The 22663-nt window shown below is 40.9% G+C and overlaps 1 protein-coding gene across 18 annotated transcripts in view; it reads left to right on the plus strand.

Moving 5' to 3' along the window:
• Positions 1-22663, plus strand: part of ABI3BP (ABI family member 3 binding protein) — a 1784442-nt gene that overhangs the window by 1379791 nt on the left and 381988 nt on the right. For 9 of the 18 annotated variants that reach the window (XM_086934483.1, XM_086934484.1, XM_086934485.1 and 6 more), the window contains 2 exons: positions 10777-10851; positions 11445-11519. The exons of the other annotated variants lie outside the window; for them this stretch is intronic. In XM_086934483.1, the coding sequence (XP_086790609.1) occupies positions 10777-10851; positions 11445-11519 (150 nt within the window). The remainder of the gene's footprint in view (positions 1-10776; positions 10852-11444; positions 11520-22663) is intronic. 18 annotated transcript variants of the gene reach the window in all.

The raw sequence follows: 22663 nt of genomic DNA on the forward strand, positions 1-22663 counted from the left end.
ATGTTCTTAATGGACAGTCAGCTTTTATTCAGGCCTCCATCAACCATAGGCTTGATGACCTCTTGAATTTTGTTTGTTGCAATAAAGGTAACAGGCTGCAATGGTCTTTTTTTTTTGCGTTTGACATGAGATCTGTCCAGCAGTGACAAAGAACTTCCCGGCATGTGCCAACTCCATTGGCACTGTTGTAGTATAAATGAGCATTAAGGCCTCCTTGCATGTTCTTACTTTATTAAGATTCAATATTGCCCTTAAGTATTTGAGCCTCGGGCTTACCAATGCTGGGCAACAATAGATGATATGCTCTGCTGATTCAGGGTGGTAATGACACAGTCAACATCCTTTATTTCCAGTTGGTATGGTTGACCAGTGAGCCCTATAGTCCTTTATTGGTAGGGTTAGCAGCCTGGTCTTCAAGACATTTTGAAGAGCATATCTCCCCAGGCCATGGTATATGTAAGAGGGGGGTCCCCGCAAGGGAAACGTGTTATGTGCACCACACACGAGCAACAACACTTGTTTACACTTTCTCAATTATATAAACATCAATCAGAACAATTGAGAGAGGTATTGTCATTTATTTCACAATACCAGGTATCAACCATTTGTCAGTACATTCTCAATACTTTTTGAAAAGCCCCAGATGGGGGGGAGGGAGAGGAAGGTGAAGGAAGGGGGTGTGCTCAGGGCAGTGTAAAGTCAAAGAAAAGTAGACATAGTCAAAATGAAAACAATCATGAACGATATTTACATATGGATCAGAATAGATCTACCACAAAAGCCTAAATAATTAAGGCATCCATTGCAAGATTAATACACTAAAGGCCTTCAACGGTCACACATGAAACATTGGAAATGATTAGAGGACATGTGCCGGAGGTCCGCATCAAGAAACAAGAGCCGTCGACTTTTCGACCCCTGGCCGTAGGCTACGTTAGGTCCTTTAACGGGGTCTTCATCTCCCCAGGCCGGCATTCAGGTATGGTTGGCAATGAGTGGCTTCATGTGATTTTGCAAGGCCCTCAGCGCCACAAATCATTCTGATTGTGTCTTTATCCCAGAACCTTGAGATGGTCTTTCCCTGTTTTTTAGCAGGTTTTTTAGGCTAACCGTTGGCAGATTTAATATTTAATCAGTTGTCAGGCAGAGTGTTTTATTAGCTGAAAAAAGGTAACTGGCCCATCGACTGGTTTGATCCATGAAGAGTGTTTGAAGTGTTTCCCTTAGGGTACCCGGGCTAGCCTTGTTCACACAGTGGTATAGCTTCACTATGTCTTTTTTGCATTCTATATCCATTGATGTTAAGTTAAACTCAAGTCTGATCAGTGTGCGCCTTGTCGAGAGTGGTAGCCTGAAGATTTTCCTGAAAGCCATAATATATAGATGCTCCAGTTTATCCGACAATAGGCCCGGGAAAGCCAGGTGGCCATAGCTGATTGTTGAAAATAGCTTGGCTTGTATTACTCTTCGGATGCCCTCAGTTGAGTGACTCACAAGGTTCTGATGGATTTTACATAGGGCATGTGTGACCTTAGCAGATCTCCAATGATTGGGCCTGAGATGTTGTTCTGCCGGTATCTAAGAATTGTACACCCAAGTAGGTATATTTATTTTTAGTTGCAATTCTGAGTGGTCCGATGTTCCAACCCAACAGAGACCTCAATTTGTAAATGACCAATACACTGGTATATATCGCATTCGGTTGTGCAGTTTTTAGGGTAACAAAGTATGCAAGAAAAAGGTCATTACAAACCGACATGCAAGACGGGGTGTGGAGTGCTTAAAATCCAGTGACAAACTCAATTGTAACCACCCACCAAGACCCTCCCTCTGTGCCCCTTTCAGTTACCTGCCTGAGACCACAGCTCCTTCCAAGAACAGCAGCTGGCTGGTCCTGAAAGCCTCTCCCAGGGGAAGAACCCCGCTCTTTGTCTCCAGCTGGGTACCACATCTTGTCTTCCTCCGCACTGGGAGTGTTTTGTCTCCACCTCTCATTGGTCAATCGCTGAACATGAAGTCCCCTAGAGACGGGTACTATTCCTGCAGGGGTCCTCCCTTGCGAAGCTCCTCGTCTCCTTCGCATGCCAATCTCCTCCACACCTTGTTCCACGCTATCGGTCCACTTCCGGCTCTGTGCCATCATCTCCTCCTGCGTCCTTCTTCTTATCCTGACTGGGTGGTAGGAAAACCAGCTACTAGTATGCTGAAACCACTCTAAGTAACACTCCTAGGGCACTGAGTAGCACTGCTTACAGGGTGTTCACTGGCCTTTCATTACAGAGACCTATAGCAAGGGAAGATTTGTCTTTTAGACATGTCTCATTTGTATTGGGTGTTTCTGAGTTTTGTCCTGTCCAAAAAAAAATGACGAAGTGATTTTGCAGAGGAATTTAAATATTTCCATTTTGACTATATTCATGCATTTTAGTTGGTAGAAAGGTGTCGCTTCTTCTAAGGAGTGTTTCCTGTGCCTTAGTTGATAACTTGCTGGATAAATTGTATAGTGTTTGTTTCCTGCTGATGAGCATGTTTTTGCCCATAGTTCTCTTGGTCTCTCATGTTTCATCTATTAAAATTCGGATTTCCCATTTTCTTTGGATTTCTCTTTTTAAATGGGTTGTGCTTGGCTCCTCTGAGTTTTTTTTATCTTCTATAGGATTGTGTCCTTATTTGTAGGTCATTAAAATCAAGTTATATTCTTTGTTTTCTCTTCCCCTTGCCTCTGCCTTAAAACTCGGAGTCTCTTTTTTTTTGCTTGATGAGCTCCGCTTTTCATTAAAGTGTTATAAATATGTGTTCTTGGATGATATTTGTGAGAGAGCAATGAATTGGAGTTTGCCTTTTAAATTGGAACCGCTGGAGAGTTTGTCATTACACTCTTTTTTAAATAAGGGTAGATTTTCTTTGCTGCAAGATTTGTGAAGGCTTTCTGAAATTCTTTTACTTTTCAGTGTTTGATTTATGCCTGTAAATTCTTGAATGTTTTAGTCAGTTTAGGCAAGTAACTTCTTACATTCAGTAATTTGTTCAAGCCCTGTAATGGCTTCTATATCTGTTTGCTGTTTTTCAAGTGCATTTGACAGTTTCTAATGAAATAAATATTAAGTGTTTGAAACATTGTGTGGAGAGATGGCTCAAGTCTGTGAGGTATTTAGGATCATAACTGAATTTTCTTTGAACGTTAAATACTTCTAGTCCCAAGGGAATCGTTCTTGCTTTTAAATGTCCTGCATTCTTTATAGGCTGTGCATTGTCCTATTTTGTAGCTACAAATGTTGGGTGCATTTTTGGTATGCTTAGCCCTTCTGTACTCACATTTGTGCGTACACTTTTACGTGTAATTTTAGACAGGTTTCAATCTTGTCTTAAACAACCATCGCATATCCTCCATAGCTTTTAAAAGTAGAAAGAAGCCACATGAAGTGCTAGTGGATTTTCTATATCCACTTATAATCTTGTGGCTCTGTTAACAGAGCAGATATACAATTACAATAAGAGTAGCTTTAGGATTTGCTTCTATGGTCTGTTTAAAAGAAACAACTGAAAAAGTTGCACTTTTTTATATTTGAAGCAAAGCGCCCAAAAATAATTGTGTCACAATGTTATCCATACCTTTTGTTCCAAGTTTCTTCATGTCATTTCTGCTATTTATGTAAAGAAAATCACCATGCTCAGATAAAGCAAAGTGGAGGCTATTTACAAAGGTTACTTACACTTGTGAGTAATTTACATGTGTAATTTACTGTTACACTTTTGAGTAACTTTATTACTTTTGGCCAGCCACAAAATCAGAGTGTAAATTTAGTCAACAGCATCTGCCCACCCACATCCTGACAAGCACTTGAAATAGATAATTCCACATGAATGTGTCAAAAACTTTTAGGAGGTCTAAAATTAAGCAAGTCCCAAATGGGAACTGCCTTGGGGCCTGGTCCTTCACATTGAACAGTTGACAGAACTTTTGAGATGTGCTACGTCCAGGGACAACACCATTTTGATTGGGATGAATGAGGTTAGGTAATACTTCAGCGTACCTGTCTGCTAAGATCGTCCCCAGAATCTTATAGCCCATACTGAGGATGGCTATCGGCCTGTATGAGGCCAAGAGGGTCGGATCTCTTTCAGGTTTCAATATAGATACCAGTAAGGATTCTCGGAGGGATGGATGGAATACCCCAACTCGTAAGGCCTTGTTTAACATCTTTGCCAATCAAGGTGTGAAGATTGCTGCAAAGGTGCCATAATTTTCTATTGACAACCCCTCGAAGCCCTGGGGTATTAATTCTGGCTTAATTCTGGATGGCCTGCTTAATTTCGGAAATGTGATTCAGATGTCTATATCTTCCCTAACAGCATCAGAGACTTGAGCAAGAGTGAGTCCAGACATGAATTTACTGACCTCACCAGCAACTGGGGATACTTTGTATATTGAGAAGTAATACTTGAAGAATGCATTTAAGATGCTGGTCTGTGCCTATAGGTTATCACCGGCTGGCAAGGATATTTCCAAGACTTGGTCCGAATGGGTGTCTTGTCAGGCCAGCCATGCAAGGAGGAAACCTAATATGTCTCCCTCCTAATGTGTCTTGGCTATACAGGCATTGAGGCTGATGCAGCAAAGTCGCTCTGAATGAGCAGTGTTAGAAATTGGGTATGTGCCCTTTCGAAGCAGGAACCACAAACCTAGTCAGGATAAGTCACAACATGCCATTAATTATCCTGTGCTCACCTACTGGTAGCTTGGCACAGAACAGTCACACTTAATTCAAAAGGCAATGTATTAAGTATTTGTGCAACACTTCGTACAACAATACAGTTAAAACACCACAAAAAGACTCCAAACCAGGGTAGAAAAATAGATTATGGTTTTATAAATACTAGTTCAAAACAACATATTTCCATCAGGTAGAAGTCTAGATATGAATTTTTAAAGAATAGATTTCAAAATAGTGCTTAGAAGCACTAAGCGCTCAAATGGGTTATCTGGTTGCGCTAAACAGGGGTAAAGTCAAAAGTTAAGGCCAACCGTGATGAAGCGTGGGCTGAAAACAGGTGCCCACTGAACCAAATAACTTGATCCAGGATGCACTGTCGTAGGCGAGGGTGTGTGGGGCAGCTGAGGCAATGTGTTGGTTTTTGAGCCACAAAGTGGACGAGAGGTGGCAATTTTCTCCACGCAACTGCTGCAATTCGTCTGTTCCGAGTGTGAGTGCTGGTACTGGATGCAATGTGTGGCTGCTGCTCCTGCAGTAGGCAATGCATCAATGCTAAAGCAATGCGCTGGTTCCAAGAACGATGCCCCAGGTCTACTCCACGTAATCACGAGGACGCAGTGGCTCTGATGGTGGTGCGTAGGGTCTGCCCCCGCAGCGACCTGGATGAGCTGGTTCCGACTCACACAAAGGTGAAGATGCACCAGTCCAGGTGCAGATGCAGGTGGTTCTAGTCTTTAATATTCCTGAGTCTTGGTAAAAGAAGATAAGCCAGCAAGCCCTTGAAGTCATTCTGGGTTCAAGTGATGCAGGTCCAGTCCTTCTCACCCAGGCAGGAGAACCGCAGGTAGCAGGAAAGCTCACGAAGAAAAAAGCACAGCAAGACAGAGTTCAGAAAAGCAGCAGTCCAGCAGAGTAGCAGTCCTCTCAGCAGCATAGCAGCTATTCTTCCTAGCAGACTAGTCATAAACCCAGAAATTCACTGATTTGGTAGTGCCAGAGGTCCAGTACTTATATATAGTGGTGCCTTTGCTAAACTGGAATTTAAAATCCAAATTCACTATAACTTGTGATTTATTTTAAATTGTGAGTTCAGTGGCACTAAACCTGAAAAGTCTAAAGGCCAGATGTAGGTGGCCTATTACCGGTCGGTAACGGCTGAAATGAATGAATTCCGGCCGTTACCAACCGGTAATAGGCTTCTCTTATGTAGGGGGCCAAAATTAAGAATTCGGTAATTTAAGGAATCAGTAAATTACCGATTTCTTAAATACCGATTTGGTAAATTACCGAATTCCTAATGTAGGGAGTGCTTATCCCATGTTAGGATTCGTTATTTACCACCATCTACAAGTTGGCTGTAAATAACGAAAAAAAACAAAAAGCAATTTAATGCAAATTGCTTCAGTGCCATGTTGCAGACATGCATGCCCTTAGGGCATGTATGTCTGCAACATGTGCACCCAAAAACAATTGAGGGGTGCAACAGGGTGTCAAAGTGACACCCTGCCACCCTTCAATGTTTTCCCCCTTTTACCGAATCAGTATTTACCATTTCGGTAATTGCCATTCATTTCTTTGGGCCTTCAGGCCCATAGGAATGAATGGCAATTACCGAATCGGTAAATACCGATTCAGTAATTACCGAATCTTAACCCTTCGGTAATTTTTACCGAATTTTTAGCTACATAGCATTTACCGATTTGTAAATACTGAATCGGTCAAATTTGGTATTTACAAATCGGTAAATACTATATACCTACATCTAGCCCTTTATCTTTACAATTAGGAGTTACACTGAAAAGATGTAATAAGGTAATCCCAATGTTATCCTGTTGGAGAGATATGCCTTGCAGTAGTGGGTTGTACAGTGAGTTATATTTATATGTACCTTCACTTGATCATGGAGGTCCCGAACAGCTTCTTGGTTGGTGATTGTCTGCGGTTGCAGAATGAATGTTTCCCTTTCCCCATCTCTAGATGTAAGTTTGTTTCAGAGAAAACTCTGCTCTGCCACTAGGGAGCCTATCTTGTTCTCCATTGAAATTCAAGAGCTTTTTATGGTTGCAAGAACTCTGTCCAGTTTGTCATCTGGGGTGCCAGCTTACACATAGATTCCTCAGGTATAGGGGTTTCCCCCACTATGGTTGTTGGATCAGGAGTTCAGAGTGCCTGTGTAGGTATGGTTGATCTTAGACGGCCCATCGCAGAGGGCTAGGGGAAGGGACAAATGGCAGGGCTGGACGAGATTTGAGAAGGGATGTTAGATGAAGGGTAATGTGTGAGGTAGCCTTTGTGTAGGTGAGGTTCCAGCTCCATAGGGTTCCAGGGCACTCAGTTGGGGGGGATCTCCACACACGATCAACAGGGTCTACAAAATTCATTGTCAGTACAGCAGGCCAGATACTAAATGGGTTCCCAGTGTAGGTTTATAGACTGCTCACCGCGCTTTTTCCTTTGAATATGTCGATATACAGCGGTGCAGTTTGGTGCCGACTCCTGCGTCTCAGACAGTTTGTAGTGTTTCACCTTTGCTGATGCATCCACCATCTCCTAACAGGCAAACAAGCCTGTTGCGGCCACAGAGAACAGGCCAATGCAGGAGGGCGGTGGTTTCCTCCCTCATCAGGGCTGTGAATGATCTTGGATGCCACAGAGGGCCCATGGCAGGCATTGGGCCTGAACCCTGAAGTTGTGGCCAATGAGGGAATGAGCAGGGCAAAATCCCCAGTGGAGAGCCTCCAACGGGTCCCCCAGTCTAAGGGCAGGTTCCACCCAGAGGCACCTCCTCATTGTAGCCAGAATCTCATTGTCTGGTTTGTGCCAGTTGAGGCCAGTCACTGGGCATCTCACCGCTGCTTCTCCATTGCCCTTGCCTCTCCAGGTGGCATGGGCTTTGCCGTGTTGATACACCGCACCTCATGTGTGTGAATGGGGTGTCCTACGTACACCACTGGCGGCCAAGAGATTCACTCAACACGTTGGTCTGGTTCTCATGGATGAACTGAAGAAGCTGTCTAGCAGCACCTCACCCAGTCTGGCCAGTCACTGCCCCTGTCTCGTGGCATTTTTCCCACCATCTCTTCCTGCGATGGGTGGTGCAGGCTCCGGAGTGAGAAGAATAGTAGGTGTGGGCAACAACTGATCTCCGGGGGAGCCCCTTCCTCCTCTCTCTTGCCCCAGTTCAGGCTTCCACTAGCAGGCCACTATCAGTGAGCCTCAATCTCTGTCTGGCGGCACATCTCTCCCAGACACTCTCAGCAGTGGGTCCTAGGTGTCATCTTGAGCTAGGAGGTGACGAGTTTTGCCTCTGTTTGATCTCCCCGGCACTCCACTGTTTCTGTGGGCACCCAGTGGGAGCAAGTGTATCAGCTCGGGGTTAGGCCATACCGGGCCTGGAGTCATCCTTGCGGGCTGTCGCTGAGTTGGGCCCGCTTGGCCGGAAGGCCCCGTTGATCGAGCAAGGAAAAGGAAGGAAGACGCCTCATCACCAAGAGAGGCGCAGACAACGGGCACTTGCTGATGCTGAGCCCCTGTAGTAGATATGTAAGGAGTTTGTCTAAATGCGCAGAGCCCTAACTAAGATAGAACACCCTCTTGGTGTGTTAAGCCATGCCCCTCGCAATTTAATCATATCGGAATAAACAATAATGTTACATTAATTTATGAATTCAGAAAAATATACAAACATTTGTGATGATTAAATAATAAATACGCTTTTAGATGTTTTAACATTAAACTATATTGCTTTAGTTAACAATTTCAGAAAAGTTTTATTTAAGTGAACTAAAGGAGTTCCTATGGGTTTTATTTAAACCCCTATCTCCATTTTTAGGTTTTGTCTGCACGACACTTACTCTGTGCTTGTGAAACCTCTTACATTTAATATATCTTAAAGGGAGCTCTTATCAGTGCCAATCACCAAATTAGTGTGTTCATTCGCTTTTGTGTGAAACTTTTTTTTAAAGTTCCCCTGGCTGCATGCTTTTACGATTCTTCTCCTAAAGCTGTTCACACTATTCTAAACCCCAGTCACTGTCAAGAAAGGATCTCTTCCCACAGAAAAGGCAGACAGCTTCTAACAGTATGCTGGAATGCTTGCTTTTATTACTTAGTTGTGTAAAGCAGATGCTTTAGCCTTAGAACGTTTGTTGCATTTCCTATTCATGCCTCAGTGTCTTTCTTTGAACTATGTAGGCATTATCAGATTAATTTTTTTCAACTTAATCTATTTGGTCATTATAATCAAATTCTAAATCTTGTAATAAATGTTCAAGAGCTATGCTATATTTTACTACTATTAAGGTAGCCCCAAGTGCAGTTACCTTGCAGACAACAGAGTCCTGATTTGAAAGGTGCAGTAGCACTGGGCCCAAAAGTTGTCAAAATGCCTCTAAACACGTAATATTGTTATATTTGACTACTAAACAGGCAGTCACAATCACAGTTACCTTGCATTTAGAAGGGACTTGATGTGAATGGTGCAGCGACGCTGGGGCCTAAAGCGCTAGGGACCCACTAAACCCTGATTATTGCTAACATTTAAAACTAAACAGGCAGTCACAGGTGCAGTTGTCTTGCAGATAACAGGGTCATGACTTTAATTGTGCAGCAGGTGCACTAACACCAAATCAAAAGCTCTAGGCACCCCACTAAATACCTAAAATTGCTATATTTTACTACTAAACAGGTAGTCAGGAGTTCAGTTACCTTGCAGACACCAGGGTCATTATGTGAATGGTACAGCAGGTACAGTGGCACCGGGGTCAAAAGTTGTCATAACTCCTCTAAACACCAAATACTGCTATGTTTTTACTACTGAACATGCAATCACAAATACCATTATCTTGCAGGCACTAGGGGCAGGTTTTGAATGGTGCAGCTGGTTTAGTGTCACTGGGCCAAAATGTTGTCAGAATTCCTCCTAAACACATAATGTTGCTATTACATCAATTGATTCTATATTGCCTTTTAGTACATAAACAAGTCAAAACACTTTAACAGACTTTCTGTAACTTATATTGTAGAACTACTCAGCAAGCTGCAACTTACACAAAAACAGCTTATTATTAATCACATAGGTGAAACCGAATGAATTTACTAGTGCTTGTTTTCTATGGGAGGGTGATGTAGTTCCAGTGGTTGGCCATGTATGGTGCTTGACTTACCCCAGCAATAAGCCAGGGTTATTTAAATTCTGTTTTGGGTCCCTTTTTGGCTGTAGTAACTTTAGAAGTGCAGTTTGGGATTACTGTTAACTCTTTTTGTGGCTGGGTGCTCCCATAACTGTTCTTAAAGTCCTATTTCTAAATTCCTCCAATTTAGTACTAACTATGCCCCTTTTTCCAGCCTCTCCCCAGCCCCTCCCTCATTTACTACACAGTAATAAACGTACATGTGTGAGGATCTTCTCATTGAAAAGATAGGAGTGGTGTAGGTGGAGATTTACACACATAGGTTAGTGAATAGCATTGTGTAGTACTTTAGTAGCACCCTCGTAATACTACTAAACATATTATAAACTGCAGTTTGTGAATAAGCCCCAATATGTTTATGAACAGTGCTTGTGAGTCAAATTGGTTATAGGAATGTAGAATTGAGAAGCACACTTGCTACGTTGTATTGCATTATTCTCAAAGATAAATCTACTAACATCATAAAGGAATTGGGGCCCATCTACCTTTTACTTTGAGATCAGTGTCATAAATTTCTCATTATTGATTATTTTTAGTCTGTTATAGACTGCCTATAGTTTTGCTGCTTCAGTGGTACAGCTCGCTCAAAAATGTCCAAAGAAAGGGTAAGTGTGTGATGGGGCACTAAATAAATAGGTTGCTGGAGTCCAGCCTTATTGCTATGGATTTATTACTGAGGGAGTTTATTGGCTTTTGCCTTTCCAGGTACCTATAGTAAGAATGCTTACCTTTTAATGTTTGACAATAACAATCTTTGGGAGCTATAAGAATTTATGTCCGGTCTATGGCTGTATTTTCAGAATGTTCTGTATTTCTGAATTTTTTTTACAGGGCACATATACTTACATCGTGCTTTTCCTTTTCAACAGCAGTACATCAAACTATTCAAGAAACTCGCACTGACATCCCCGATATATCCCCTAAGCTTCCCGACTCAACACCGGGTAAAGATATTTCTCCAGACATTAGTTACCTCAGTCTCATCACTAAAAAAGAACTAAAACCTATTGCATCATTGCTTGCTCCAAAAAATATTCATTTCTTCACCCTAGTTCATGCTCCATTCTTCATCGCAGCATGCTCTTATCAACTTCTACTGTAATATGTATGTCTTGTTTTTACATCATGAATGCACTTGTTGCGAATTGAGTTGGAGTCTTCTGCGCTTTACATCCCTTTCTATTCTCCATAAAGCTTCTCAGGATTTAACATGAATGTTAGCAAATTTTTTCCTGATATATATGACCTTAATATCCATACCTAATGCATTATCTTTAATCTTCTTGAAAGGAGAGATGTCTTCAAGAGAAAAAATGCACTCATCATCATATCATAACACTGTTTCATTATACTTTCCATCTGCCATGTATACTCAATTTTCTTCATCATTAATAACTCAAATAGTATAATGTTTAAAAATGTGTATACTCATGCTTCAGCAGAACCATGTATCTTAATCTTTGCTCGGTTCCATTATGAGATACAAGTCAAGTCATTGATGGTCTTTAGCCACTGTAACCAAGTATGTTTTTTGCAGTTTCAAACGAACCAACTATTTTTCCCTTCAAAGAGGTCACATCTGCTGCTGCAGAAATTCAAGAATTAAAACCTGGTAATTGACGTTTTCTACAAAGTTCTACATTTGTCCTGCCAGATGATAGCTTGCTGTGATGTGCAAACAGGTCATAGAATTGCAACAAATGTATTGTCTTTAGATTCAAAAGTTTTTTTTTCAGTGCTTCATCATTTACTTCATCAGCTGCAATGTTTGTATGGAAACATGTTTATTTAAAGTCTGTCCCTGCCTGAGCTTTATTCTGTAGGGTGTTCCTGGCACTATTGACAAAAGTAAACTTAAACAATTCCTAAAGGTAAACTTAGGCTTGAGCTGAAGTTTAAGTTTACCTTTGTGTATTGTGCCCTTAGACTTCATGTCTAAACTTAGACTTCAGGTCTAAGTTTACCTTTGTGAATTGAGCCCTCTGTATTTTAATACCGTAGCAAAACTTCACTGACGAGAAAGAACATTGTCAAGATTACAATTAATTTATTAAAAATATATTTTTATTTATTTATTTTGGTGTTTTGGAAAGCACTGCATTTAAGAATTCAGTTACTTTAGTGAGCAGCAGGTGGTGATAGGAGCATTGAACAACCTAAGGAAAAAAGAAACCTAAGATTGCTATGCATACCAAAAAGCAAGCCCTAAATTCCCTTTTTTTCGGTCTTACAATACTGATGGTGTCCTAATATCCATGGGAAACTGGGAATTAAGAATACCGTAAGAGATACAATTGTTAATTCAGGGTCACTAATGCTACACTTAACACTGTTTAGTAATAAATATGACTGATGATCCTGTGAAAATGCATAGATTCTAAATCACTGTAAATACACAAAAGATGTCCTTTGTTCTTTGTTGTCATTAATGTATTTACTGTTATTTGTAATCTGTATATTTTCACAGGACCATCAGCATACTTGTTGATTTCAAATTTGTATTATGTTCAACATTATTGACCCTGAAAATAAATCACTGTTTAATTCCTATACTTTCATTATAGTCAAACTATGGTTTCATATGGCAAAATCATTCTTGGTTCAGTCAGTGTATATCATAATAGGTTAAACAGAATTTCTAATTTCATCACAATATTTTCTTAATGAAGCATCATTTTTTGATCCAAATTATCATTACGGTGTTAATTATATGGTATTTGAATCATTCTTGTCATTGGGGTGTGATGAAAACATCACCTAGTAAAGACTGCTGCATTGTCACTAAGAACTCTTTAGTGCAACCATAAAGACATTGACTTGTTTTCAAAAGAAATAAATTGAGGTATGGTTAAAGTGAAATTGACGTTATTGATGGCCTCAAAAGCTATGGAAGTCAAAAACACAAAAAGAATAATAAGGCATCTTATCTTATGCCCCCTGTGGGGTGACTGTTGCTTTTGTTTTGTATTTATCATTCAACAAGTGGGTCATTCTAGTTTTCAGGTTATCATAGTTCTCTTGACTGCACTTGGCTCTGCCCAAGTCTTGCACCAGATAATAGGGTAAGATTTTTTACATGGTTTTGAGAACAAACACCTGGATACAAATGTCATCCGCTATTCATTGTAGTAATCGCAGAATCATGATCACTGATGTACTGATTATCTACTGCCATCCTAAAGGCACCACCTTGATTCCTTTTTATGTGTTAAGGCTTGATGCTATAGCTTAGGTCTGTGGTGCCATAGCACAGCAATATGGTGGGAGCTGCTCTATCATTTTCTTTGTACAACTATGTGTGTTTTCTGCAAGGAAACTTCAATTGTGTCTGAAAACAATGAGAGTTGTCTTTGAAAGTAGTATGATTAAGCAAAGCAAAACGAAAGTCCTTCCGATAAATGTAATTTACAGATAAGAATCCTGTTAGTTGGCACATTAACTGTTAAATATATAGGGTCAGATTTACAAATATGTTTCTGTAAATGTGTGACTTAATCCTGATTTACATTTGACTTACTCCTGAACTTCTAGGATTAAATTAGATCTAACCATGTAAATTGTCCATCATATCCAGATGGAGAAGTGAGTTTTAATGTGCAGAGTAGAGAGAGCTCCATCAGGCCACTAAAAAAGGTTCATAGGAATTAGGACGGCATGAACCTCACTATTTAAAAGAACATTATGGGTAACATATGACAAGATGAATAACATGTTTAGGGCAAAAAAACACAGCGTCAGCAATATAGAGACCAGCAGGCACTGTGTAGATAGCACGTTCATTTTGAGGCTTACATTGAGAAATTGAATAATCATCATAAAAGAGAATGCAAGTATTTTTCAAGTGGTTTAACTGGTTGCAAAGTACTCTACCCATGTGTCTACTGTCTTTTCTTCTGTGGAGTTTGCTCTCTTCATCTGTCAATTTGTGAGTAGCTTTGGAGTCACGCTTATTTTTTTAAATATAATTTTGTTTACAAAAGACAAATTCATTTTGATTATAAACTGTATCATCATGTACATTTTCTGTTTCGATAAGGGTTTGAAAATAATTTCTCTTACTTTTTTATTAGTTTCTTCACCCGGATTTTTACCCAGATGTTTTATTCATCATTTTGACTTGCAAGGTGCTTTGTATAAAAGTGCTATAGCAAGTCGACTAAATAAATTAATATTGGGCTATACCGATTCAAGGGCTGCCTCAGTGCAATAGCTTACAGGAGGAAGAGAAGCCAAACATAAGAACCATTATTGGGGTAAGCCATGCTTGACTTTTCATGGTATCTTTCATAGACAATGGCCCTGAATTCATGGCCATGTGACGGACCATGAAAATAAATTCCCATTTAGAATCTTCTTAGTGAGCCAGTTATGTTGATGCCTTATTTTGGAGGCTGAACCCATATTTACCACTGTCCACAGGATGCATTTTATATTTTTTACTTCAATATTATTTTGTTGCCAACAGACGTAGATCAGCAGGATAAGGGGATAGAATGTGGCTAGTGCAATTGACCTCGGAGCTTGGGAACCGGGTTCTGTAATTCTTTAGTCTAGTGATGAGGGCAGGGGCAGCCTTATTACTGGCTTTGTGGACTCGAAGCATTAAAATTGCTATTGAGGATTCATTTTCAAAGAGTTTGTGGATGCCCAGTTGAACATTATGTGAAGAGCATCCTTTATAGATTTGACTTTGTTGTAGAAGAAGAGTGTCCCGTGTACTTGAGTACTGCCTGCAAATTGATATACCTTGATATTGGATTTTTCCAGTAACAGGCTCAGAGGTTCAACATAGAGGGTAAAGAAAACGGTTGAAAGTATTTATCTTTGAGAGACTCTACAGGCAAACCTTTCAAGTCATAAAGTGTGTGTGCCAATTTTAACCAGGTTCAGACAGTCTTTTAGAAATTATTTGAAGTAGTTGAGTACTGTACCTTTTAAGTTAATTCTGTGCTCACGTGTTTTTATCAGTATTTCATCATGTAATGAGTCGGACACTGCCAACAGTTAGAGAAGAATCAGGAGGCGGGTGTCTCCATCATTCTCAGTATATCATCAAAGGCTTTATGGTTGATGTGTCTGTGCTGTGTCCCGCTCTAAATCCTGTTGTTGTCTTCTGTAAAATCTTTAATTTTGCAGCAGCACACTTCACAATGATTTTGCCTAACCAAGGCAAGTTTGTTATTTTTCTCTGCTTCTCCACTATTTCAGCGTCAGTTTTTTCTTTTTTTTGGAGCTGGAGAGAATTGCTTAATTTTGAGATTGTTAGGGAATGCTGATTGCTAGAGTCAGGTATTGATGAATGTTGAGCCAATAGGGGGCATGTAGATGAATGTTGCCTTACAAATTAAATATTTAAAACAATGGATTTGCTTCATTGTTTTATTAGTTTGTGAATACTTGGAGGAGATCTAGGTGTTGTTTGTTTTCGTATGCTGTTTTGTTGCAGATGCACGAGAGGGAGGTACATTACTTTTGATACTAATACTTTTTCAGTGAAAAATCTTGTGAATAAGTTACATTTATCCACAGAATAGTTTGAAAAGATATGTTGTGCTTCTGACATGTTCCCTAACCTGAAAACTTTACTAGTTAGGTTCCGAAAGTGAGTGATTTGGGGTTGAATATAAAAGGCCTTCACGTGTTGGATTTTTTTCTTGCTGATATTGTTTTTGGATTTAGTTCAAGGTGAATCATTTCTTTTCCTGAGTTTCCCTAGATCTTTAGTCCTAGGTCCGAGGTTGCTTTGTTCTTCTTTGCCCCAGAGCTTGTGTGGCATGTTTCTGAGTTGTATCCTTCTTTTCAGGGCCACCAAATCCACAGAGTATTTCATTATCTTGGAATGTTTCCTTGAAAAGTCATTGATACCTGTGTAAAAGTCCAAGGTATCAGGATGTGGGACAAGGAGGGAATTTAGTGTTTCCTTTGTAATGATTCTGTATTTTCTAGCTGGTATGTTGGGGTTGAGACCTCAATTTAGAGAGGAATGGAGAAATGACTAGTAAAAGGGTCAGACCTGTCAACTTCTTCAGGTGTGATATGAGAGATGCCATAAGTGGAGGGCAGAATTATGTCCAGGGTTTTGCCTTTCATTGGGTTGGTTCAGATGAGAGTGTTGTTAGACCGAGAGGTTTTGCAATATCTGCCATGTCCTGGAACAGTTTTGAAATGACAGCAGGGACAGACCATAACATGTTCAAAGTCTGACCCATGGAAGTGCGATTGCCTAGTGTAATCAGGTTCAAACAGTCTTTTGAGAATGATATGATTCAGTTGAGTACAGTATGTTTTAAGCACATTCTGTGTTCAAGCTTTTTTAACAGTATTTCATCATCAACTGTGTCAAAGTGGCTGACAAGCCGAATAGAATCAAGAGTCAGGTCTCTCTATTGTCCATCATTATAAGGATATCATCAAGGACATTTATTATTTCTGTTTCTGTGCTGCTCTGTGTCATCATTTCCAGCTCTCCTTTATGTCTATAAATGACTATGCCTAGATGCCAACACCCCTTCACAAGGCTCTGCATTCAGCGATTTCTCTTTTATTTTCAAGTAATGATATCTGTATTCTGAATTCATGTCTCTAGGAAGTAGGAAGTTGAACAGATCCAATGGGCTATATAAGGGTGTTACTGCTTGTTGTATGACCTTCACATCTTTCTTCATGTAAAGAATGTATGATCCAGAGTGGTGGCTGGGACAATTTAATACTATAAATAAACCCCCAGCCGGCAGATGCAGGACAGAAACTCCATACCATTCCGACTCTTAAGTATTAACAGCTTGTAGATTGGAATACCTGCATGTAGGTATTCCAATCCGCACACAGTGATATCACGAAGATGTCATCACAATATCACGCTTCTGCAAGTGCTGTGTGATATTTTTATATCAGCAGGATGTTATGCTGGGGGTGTTGCGCATGTTCTAATCACTCTGCCCTTCCAGTCCTAAACTGAAGCAGGACTGTTGGCCCTCGAATCAGGAAAATAAGTGATCATGGAATTGGGTGTGACAGTATGAAGTCTTTGGGGGTATTGTTACAAATAAAAATTGATCTGTGATCTTTCTCTGTGTCCGTGTTTTCGAGGAAAATTCTTTTAGGTTTTATGTACCAGAAGGAATGAGCACAGTGCTCAGTTTTGTTGAAGGTAGTTTTGCATGCTTGGCAACTTTCTAGATTCATCACATGGGACATTGATAATGTTCTGTGTTGTAATCCATGAATGTAAAAACATTGTAATCTGAGCGAAAATAGTCTGTGTTCAGCCAGCAAAGAGGTTAAATGTACTGTGACAACACATCCCTTTATTAACAAGATGGTTGAAAGAGAGTTGTGTGAAGTAAGTGTGATCTGGAATAAACTTGCATGCACTTTAAAAACACTGAGAGCTTTCCCACTGCCACTTCAAAAGTAAATTTCGGCTTTAGAAAAAGCGAAGCCAGGTAAAAAAAGGCAAGTATGTTTCTGGTAATCTTTTTTTTTTAAAACTTAGCACAAACCGAGCAGTAGCACTGTAGCCATTCTCTGTCTGAACGTGCTCACAATTATTAAGTTTTATAAAGCAAGATATAATCTCAAAATCCCCTGACATTAAGTTGTTTTAGGATTGTGGAGAGAAGTGTTGGGAGTCTTTTGAATAACCAAAGCCATCTTTAAGCGTGTTTCTTCCATACATTAACATTCTTCTATTGTTGCCCGAGGAAAATCTCTAATCCCAACAAAAGTTAACATTGGATTGAATCTTTTGTCTTGGCTACTTACTTGGAAGACTATTAGTGTTGAAGATTAACAGTTGCTTTTCTTGATATTTAAAGAGAAAGCAACTTGACTCTTTGTGTCACAGTTTTTTTTACATAGGAACCTTATTCTTTCAACATCTTGACATATTTATCTGTCATCTGAGGCAGTACGACTGCATCTGGTGTGTGGTTGCTTTTCCTAGAATTTGGTCCCACCTACTCTTTTTTCACCTTTAAATATCAAATGAACAGCAAAGCTTAAAAAAGCAGTACTGTCTGTCGTGAGGCATGCTCAAAAGATGTGTTTCTTCCAATCGCGAATTTTAGTTATCTTTCTGCATTATTTTTTATTCCTATGAGGTGCTTAAATGGCAGAGCTCTTTGCTAATAAGACTTGAGGAAATAATTTGTTCCCACTTCATTCCTTCCCACTTTCCTATCTTCTCTTAATTGAGGTGGGTTAACTTTCTCGTTATCGAGGCTCTCTTAACAGAGCTTAGAAATTACGAAAACAAACTACTGACCCTTTTTAAGGCTCCTCCCCAGTCAGGTAATGATTAGAAAGAAGGCTTCACCAGCAACCCCACCAGATACACTACCATTGTTGGCATGTGAAAGAAACCAGTACACCTCCAAGAGGTCAGACAAGTTGTAAGTATTGGGATGAGGATGGAAGAACAATGAATATGACAGTTAAGCAACATGAACATTACTTCCTCATCCCCGTCTTTAGAGCATTGAGTATACCGGAGAAGTTTGTAGGTGCCTCGATTACCTCGACTAGTCATAAATACACCAGCTCATTAATTTCAATCCCCCAAAAAAGGATAGCTCAGTGGATTGGCTTAAGTAGACCAGACAGATGATGTGAAACAGTGCCACGTTGACCTACCACTCAAAGTCCTTCAAAGAACTAAACAAAGAAAACTAATATATTAAGAGGGACCAGGCCATAGAAAGCTCCCAGCAGACACACATTAGTTACCCATACTAGAACTAGTGCCCAGAAACAATATAGATGTAGGGCCAGCATCCAGCCAACAGTCTATCGTCCACGTCCAACAGTTGAGGAGCCATCCTTGCAGTAAATAACGACACTGTAGAACTGAAACCTGAAACATAGCTCCTGGAGCAACAGAATTCTATCAGAGTTGAAGACAACAGTTAAGAAAAGCAACTGATTTCAACCTTCTCTTCACAGATACAATGCAAAGGGGAAGAATTTGGTGCCAACACCATTGTCAGTGTTGGCCTTTGGTCCCCAGCCATTAACAAACACTGAGAGTGTCCGTGAATGGCAACCAGGCTACCTAATTTGATTGTACAAAACACCATGGGTGGGTCCAGGTGGAAGAATTGTTGAAGTTATAGGCATGACCGTTTGCTAGGCTGTTATTAGGGAATGTATTGTTGGATGTCCAATTGTGTCCTCTTGTGGTGGTAGAATAAGAGAGCTGATTACATTTACTCACATTTAGTATCAAGCCAGGATATCAGTGACCAATGTATAAAGAACTCGACGGCAGACCTCTTGTGCTACAGAAACTCCCTGAGACATACCTTTTGCTCTGATTAAGGAAATATATTGCAGGAGTGTAATTACTGTCAAACCAGTTCGAAGCTCAGCCACTGAACAAGCTCGCCACCCTGTACCAAGTTGAGAAACTAAAGTGGAGGTTAGTGTACCATTCTTCATAATCATTCCAAGGAGGACTTGTCATTTTAATTCAGTGGGTGAAACATCAGCTTGGGGAATGTGCAATTTGACTGTGTTGAGTGCAAAGGCATTTCACTCATTTGCTCTTCTTGGTGAGGTCTTGATCCTGCCCTCCCCCGGTGTTTAGGGATCTGTGCCTCAACTCGGTGGGAGAGGCCACATGTTCCACCTCCACCACCATATTGCCGGATAAGCGGCGCCTCATACTGGCCAGCGGATGTGCAGTCAGCACAATGCTCCCAAACACTTGCCCAGCTGGCTCTGTATCCACCCAGCAGAGCGAGTTAAGGGAAAGGGTGAGTGCTCCCCCAGGGAGCTGCTTGAAATGAGACTAGTGAGAAAGAAATTGAGTTTCACCCTAATCCTTAATATAACACATTTTAAGTAGGGTCAGAGGCCAGAGTTTAAAGACCACCGGGACAAAAAGCCCCACATTCATAATACAACAACAACAATGACCCGGAGTCTAGATGTGGATGGAAACACGTATGCTATACCAGGCCTGAAACTTATCCAATGCTGTCCTGAAAAAATAATCAATACATTTTCGGATTCCCATCACTCACCATTCCAGGTGACATGCTTCATCATCTGGGTCTCCTTTTATAGTCAACCTAGTGACTATAAGGGCTACAACTCCACCCTATTGATGGAGGAGCCCAAGGATGTTTTATAGATAAATACTCAATAGTTTAAACAGATGTGAGCGAATATGTACACTGAGTGGATGGGAAATGAATGCAGTGCAAATGTACAAGTGAAATTAAAATTGAAGCATGGCTAACCATAACTTTATTATTGTCTGACACGGTCCAATGTTAAAAGCAGTGCAAAAGAGCAGTTCCAGTATCTAGGGACCAAGTACCCATATGTAAGGACTCATTTATTTCTTCCTTACAGGAATTTATTCATTACTCATTTCCCTGCATAATTTTGTTGTTTTTCTGTTGAAATGAAGACTAGCTCAGGAGATGATCAGTCCGCTCAGAGTCCAGCGTATAAAACCTCCATCATTGCTGTCCCATGAAGAGGCAGGAAGACTACCGGAAGTAGCTCACATCCCTGAATGTGATGCAGTGGTGGATTGTTGGGTTGTAGGTTGACTGGGGTAGGAGCACAAGTCAAGCAACCACATTCCTAGTCAGGTTAAGAAGCAAGCAAACCCTAAATGAACCTGTGCTCACCCTCTGGTAGCTTGGAACAGAGCAGTCAGGTTTGACTTAGAGGCAGTGTTTAAAGTATTTAAGCAACACTTCAAACAGTAAAACAGTGAAAATATCACACAAAAGTATTCCCACTGGGTTAGAAAAATAGCTCACAATCTAATAAATAAAATATGACCAAAACAACAACATTTCAATAAGTAGAACTTAAGATATTGAATTTTAAAGTTTATAGTGATATATAGCACATAGAAGCCAAAAGCACTATTTGGGATATCTGGTCGTGCCGAACTGGGACAAAGTTAAAACTTCAGTCCGATTGCGATGATACGCAGGCCGGCTACAGCGACCTAGTTTGGCCCGCTGAACAAAAGTACCGTAATCCTAGTTGCAGAGTGCTCGCAAGGATCTGCGTCAAAGATGCGCCAGCAGCAGAGACAATGCATCAGTTTCAAGATGCGAAAAAGCTGCAGTGTAAGTTCCATTGTCAATGCTGCATGGTGCAGTGAAACACCTTAGGCACATTTCAAAGGCATCAGGACTGGGTGGGAACACTTGGCACGGTAAACTCACAGAGGGCAGAGTAGAGATGTTGGAAGTATTTTATGTCCCTGGGACTTCAGATTAGTAGGCCAGTAAGCTAGTCCATAGAGTCACTGTAGGTTCAAATGCTGCAGGGCCACTTACCTGACCCAGGCAAGAAGGCAGTAGCCAGCAGGTCAGGTCAGCACAGCAAAGCAGGAGTACGGCAAAACAGCAGTCCAGCAGAGTGTCAGTCCTTTCAGGAGCATAGTAGTCCTTCTTCCTGGCAGAGTCTTCACAGGTCCAGAAGTGTACTGTGGTGGTACCAGAGGTCCATTGCTTATATCCATTTGGGCCTTTGAAGTGAGGGAATCTTCAAGGGCAGGCCTTAGAAGTTTACAGAGGTCCCACCTCCCTTGGCTCCAGGCTCACTATTGGTTGTAGCCCTTTGTATGAGGACATAACACAGCCTATTCAGGTGAAAGTGAGGCAGGGTCCAGCTCCTCCTTCCCATCCTGCCAGGGCGGCCCATCAAGTCACAACTAAGCACCCATTGTATGTGGCCGTCTAGGGAGAATGCACAAAGCCCAACTGCCACCTACCCAGACATGTAAGGAGAGACAGGTAGCAGGCACCAAATTGTTAAATTAAGAAAATGCCAACCTTAAGGCTGGCAAGGAGTTCCTTATGGGCTCCTGAGGCTTCTATGACGTTTGAGCTGTCTCTGAGTGGAGAGCAGTATCCCCAGTTGCTTTGCACCCTACTCCCACTGTACCTCCCACTAGTTCAGGGATGGTATCCTAACACTGTCCAATCAATCCACGGATCAATCCAAAGCCACTTTTAATACACTGTTAGAATCATTAGCGATTGAGGATTCTTTTACTGTTCTTGGCGAAACTGAAAATAAGGAAACACTGACCTTACTGACCGACATGGAAACTCTGGGGCTTGCTCAGTTGGTCACGTCACCTATGCACGAAGCTGGCCATGTGCTGGATGGAATATTTTCCAACAATAAGGAAATTCTTATCCAGGATATCCTTCCACTCCCTTGGTCCGATCACCATGCCATCATCTTTAAAATAGCAATCAAATGTCCCTCCAGAAAGAAGGTGATGGAAACCAATCAAGGTGCATTTAAGGTTTGGAAGGATATTAATAACACACATCTATCAGCCCTCTTAAGCAACACCTGTCCGGCTATCTCTACTGATCCTATCATAGCCACTGAGCAATTTACGGACTGGATAAGCAATGAACCATGAACCAACTGGTGCCCAAGAAAACCATTTCCAAAAATAGGGCTTCTCCTTCCGCCCCGAGGTTTTCGAATGATCTCAGAGAACAGAGACAGAGATGCAGAAATTATGAAAGACACTGGCGCAGATCCTACACTATAGAACAAAAAATGCGCAATAAAGAGGAACTCACTAAATATAAAAAGATGATTAAGGAGGAAAAAAGAAAATTCTATACTGATCAGATTGAAACTGCAAAAAACTCTCATAGACAAATGTACCAAGTTGTGAAGCAATTATCCGGTAGAGTCCAGATGCCGCTCCTCCTCCTTCACAAGCACTGAGTGATGCTCTGGCCAAATATTTTTTCA

The sequence above is a fragment of the Lissotriton vulgaris genome, chromosome 8, assembly GCF_964263255.1.
Source record: "Lissotriton vulgaris chromosome 8, aLisVul1.2, whole genome shotgun sequence".
In the NCBI taxonomy this organism is placed as follows: Eukaryota; Metazoa; Chordata; class Amphibia; order Caudata; family Salamandridae; genus Lissotriton; species Lissotriton vulgaris.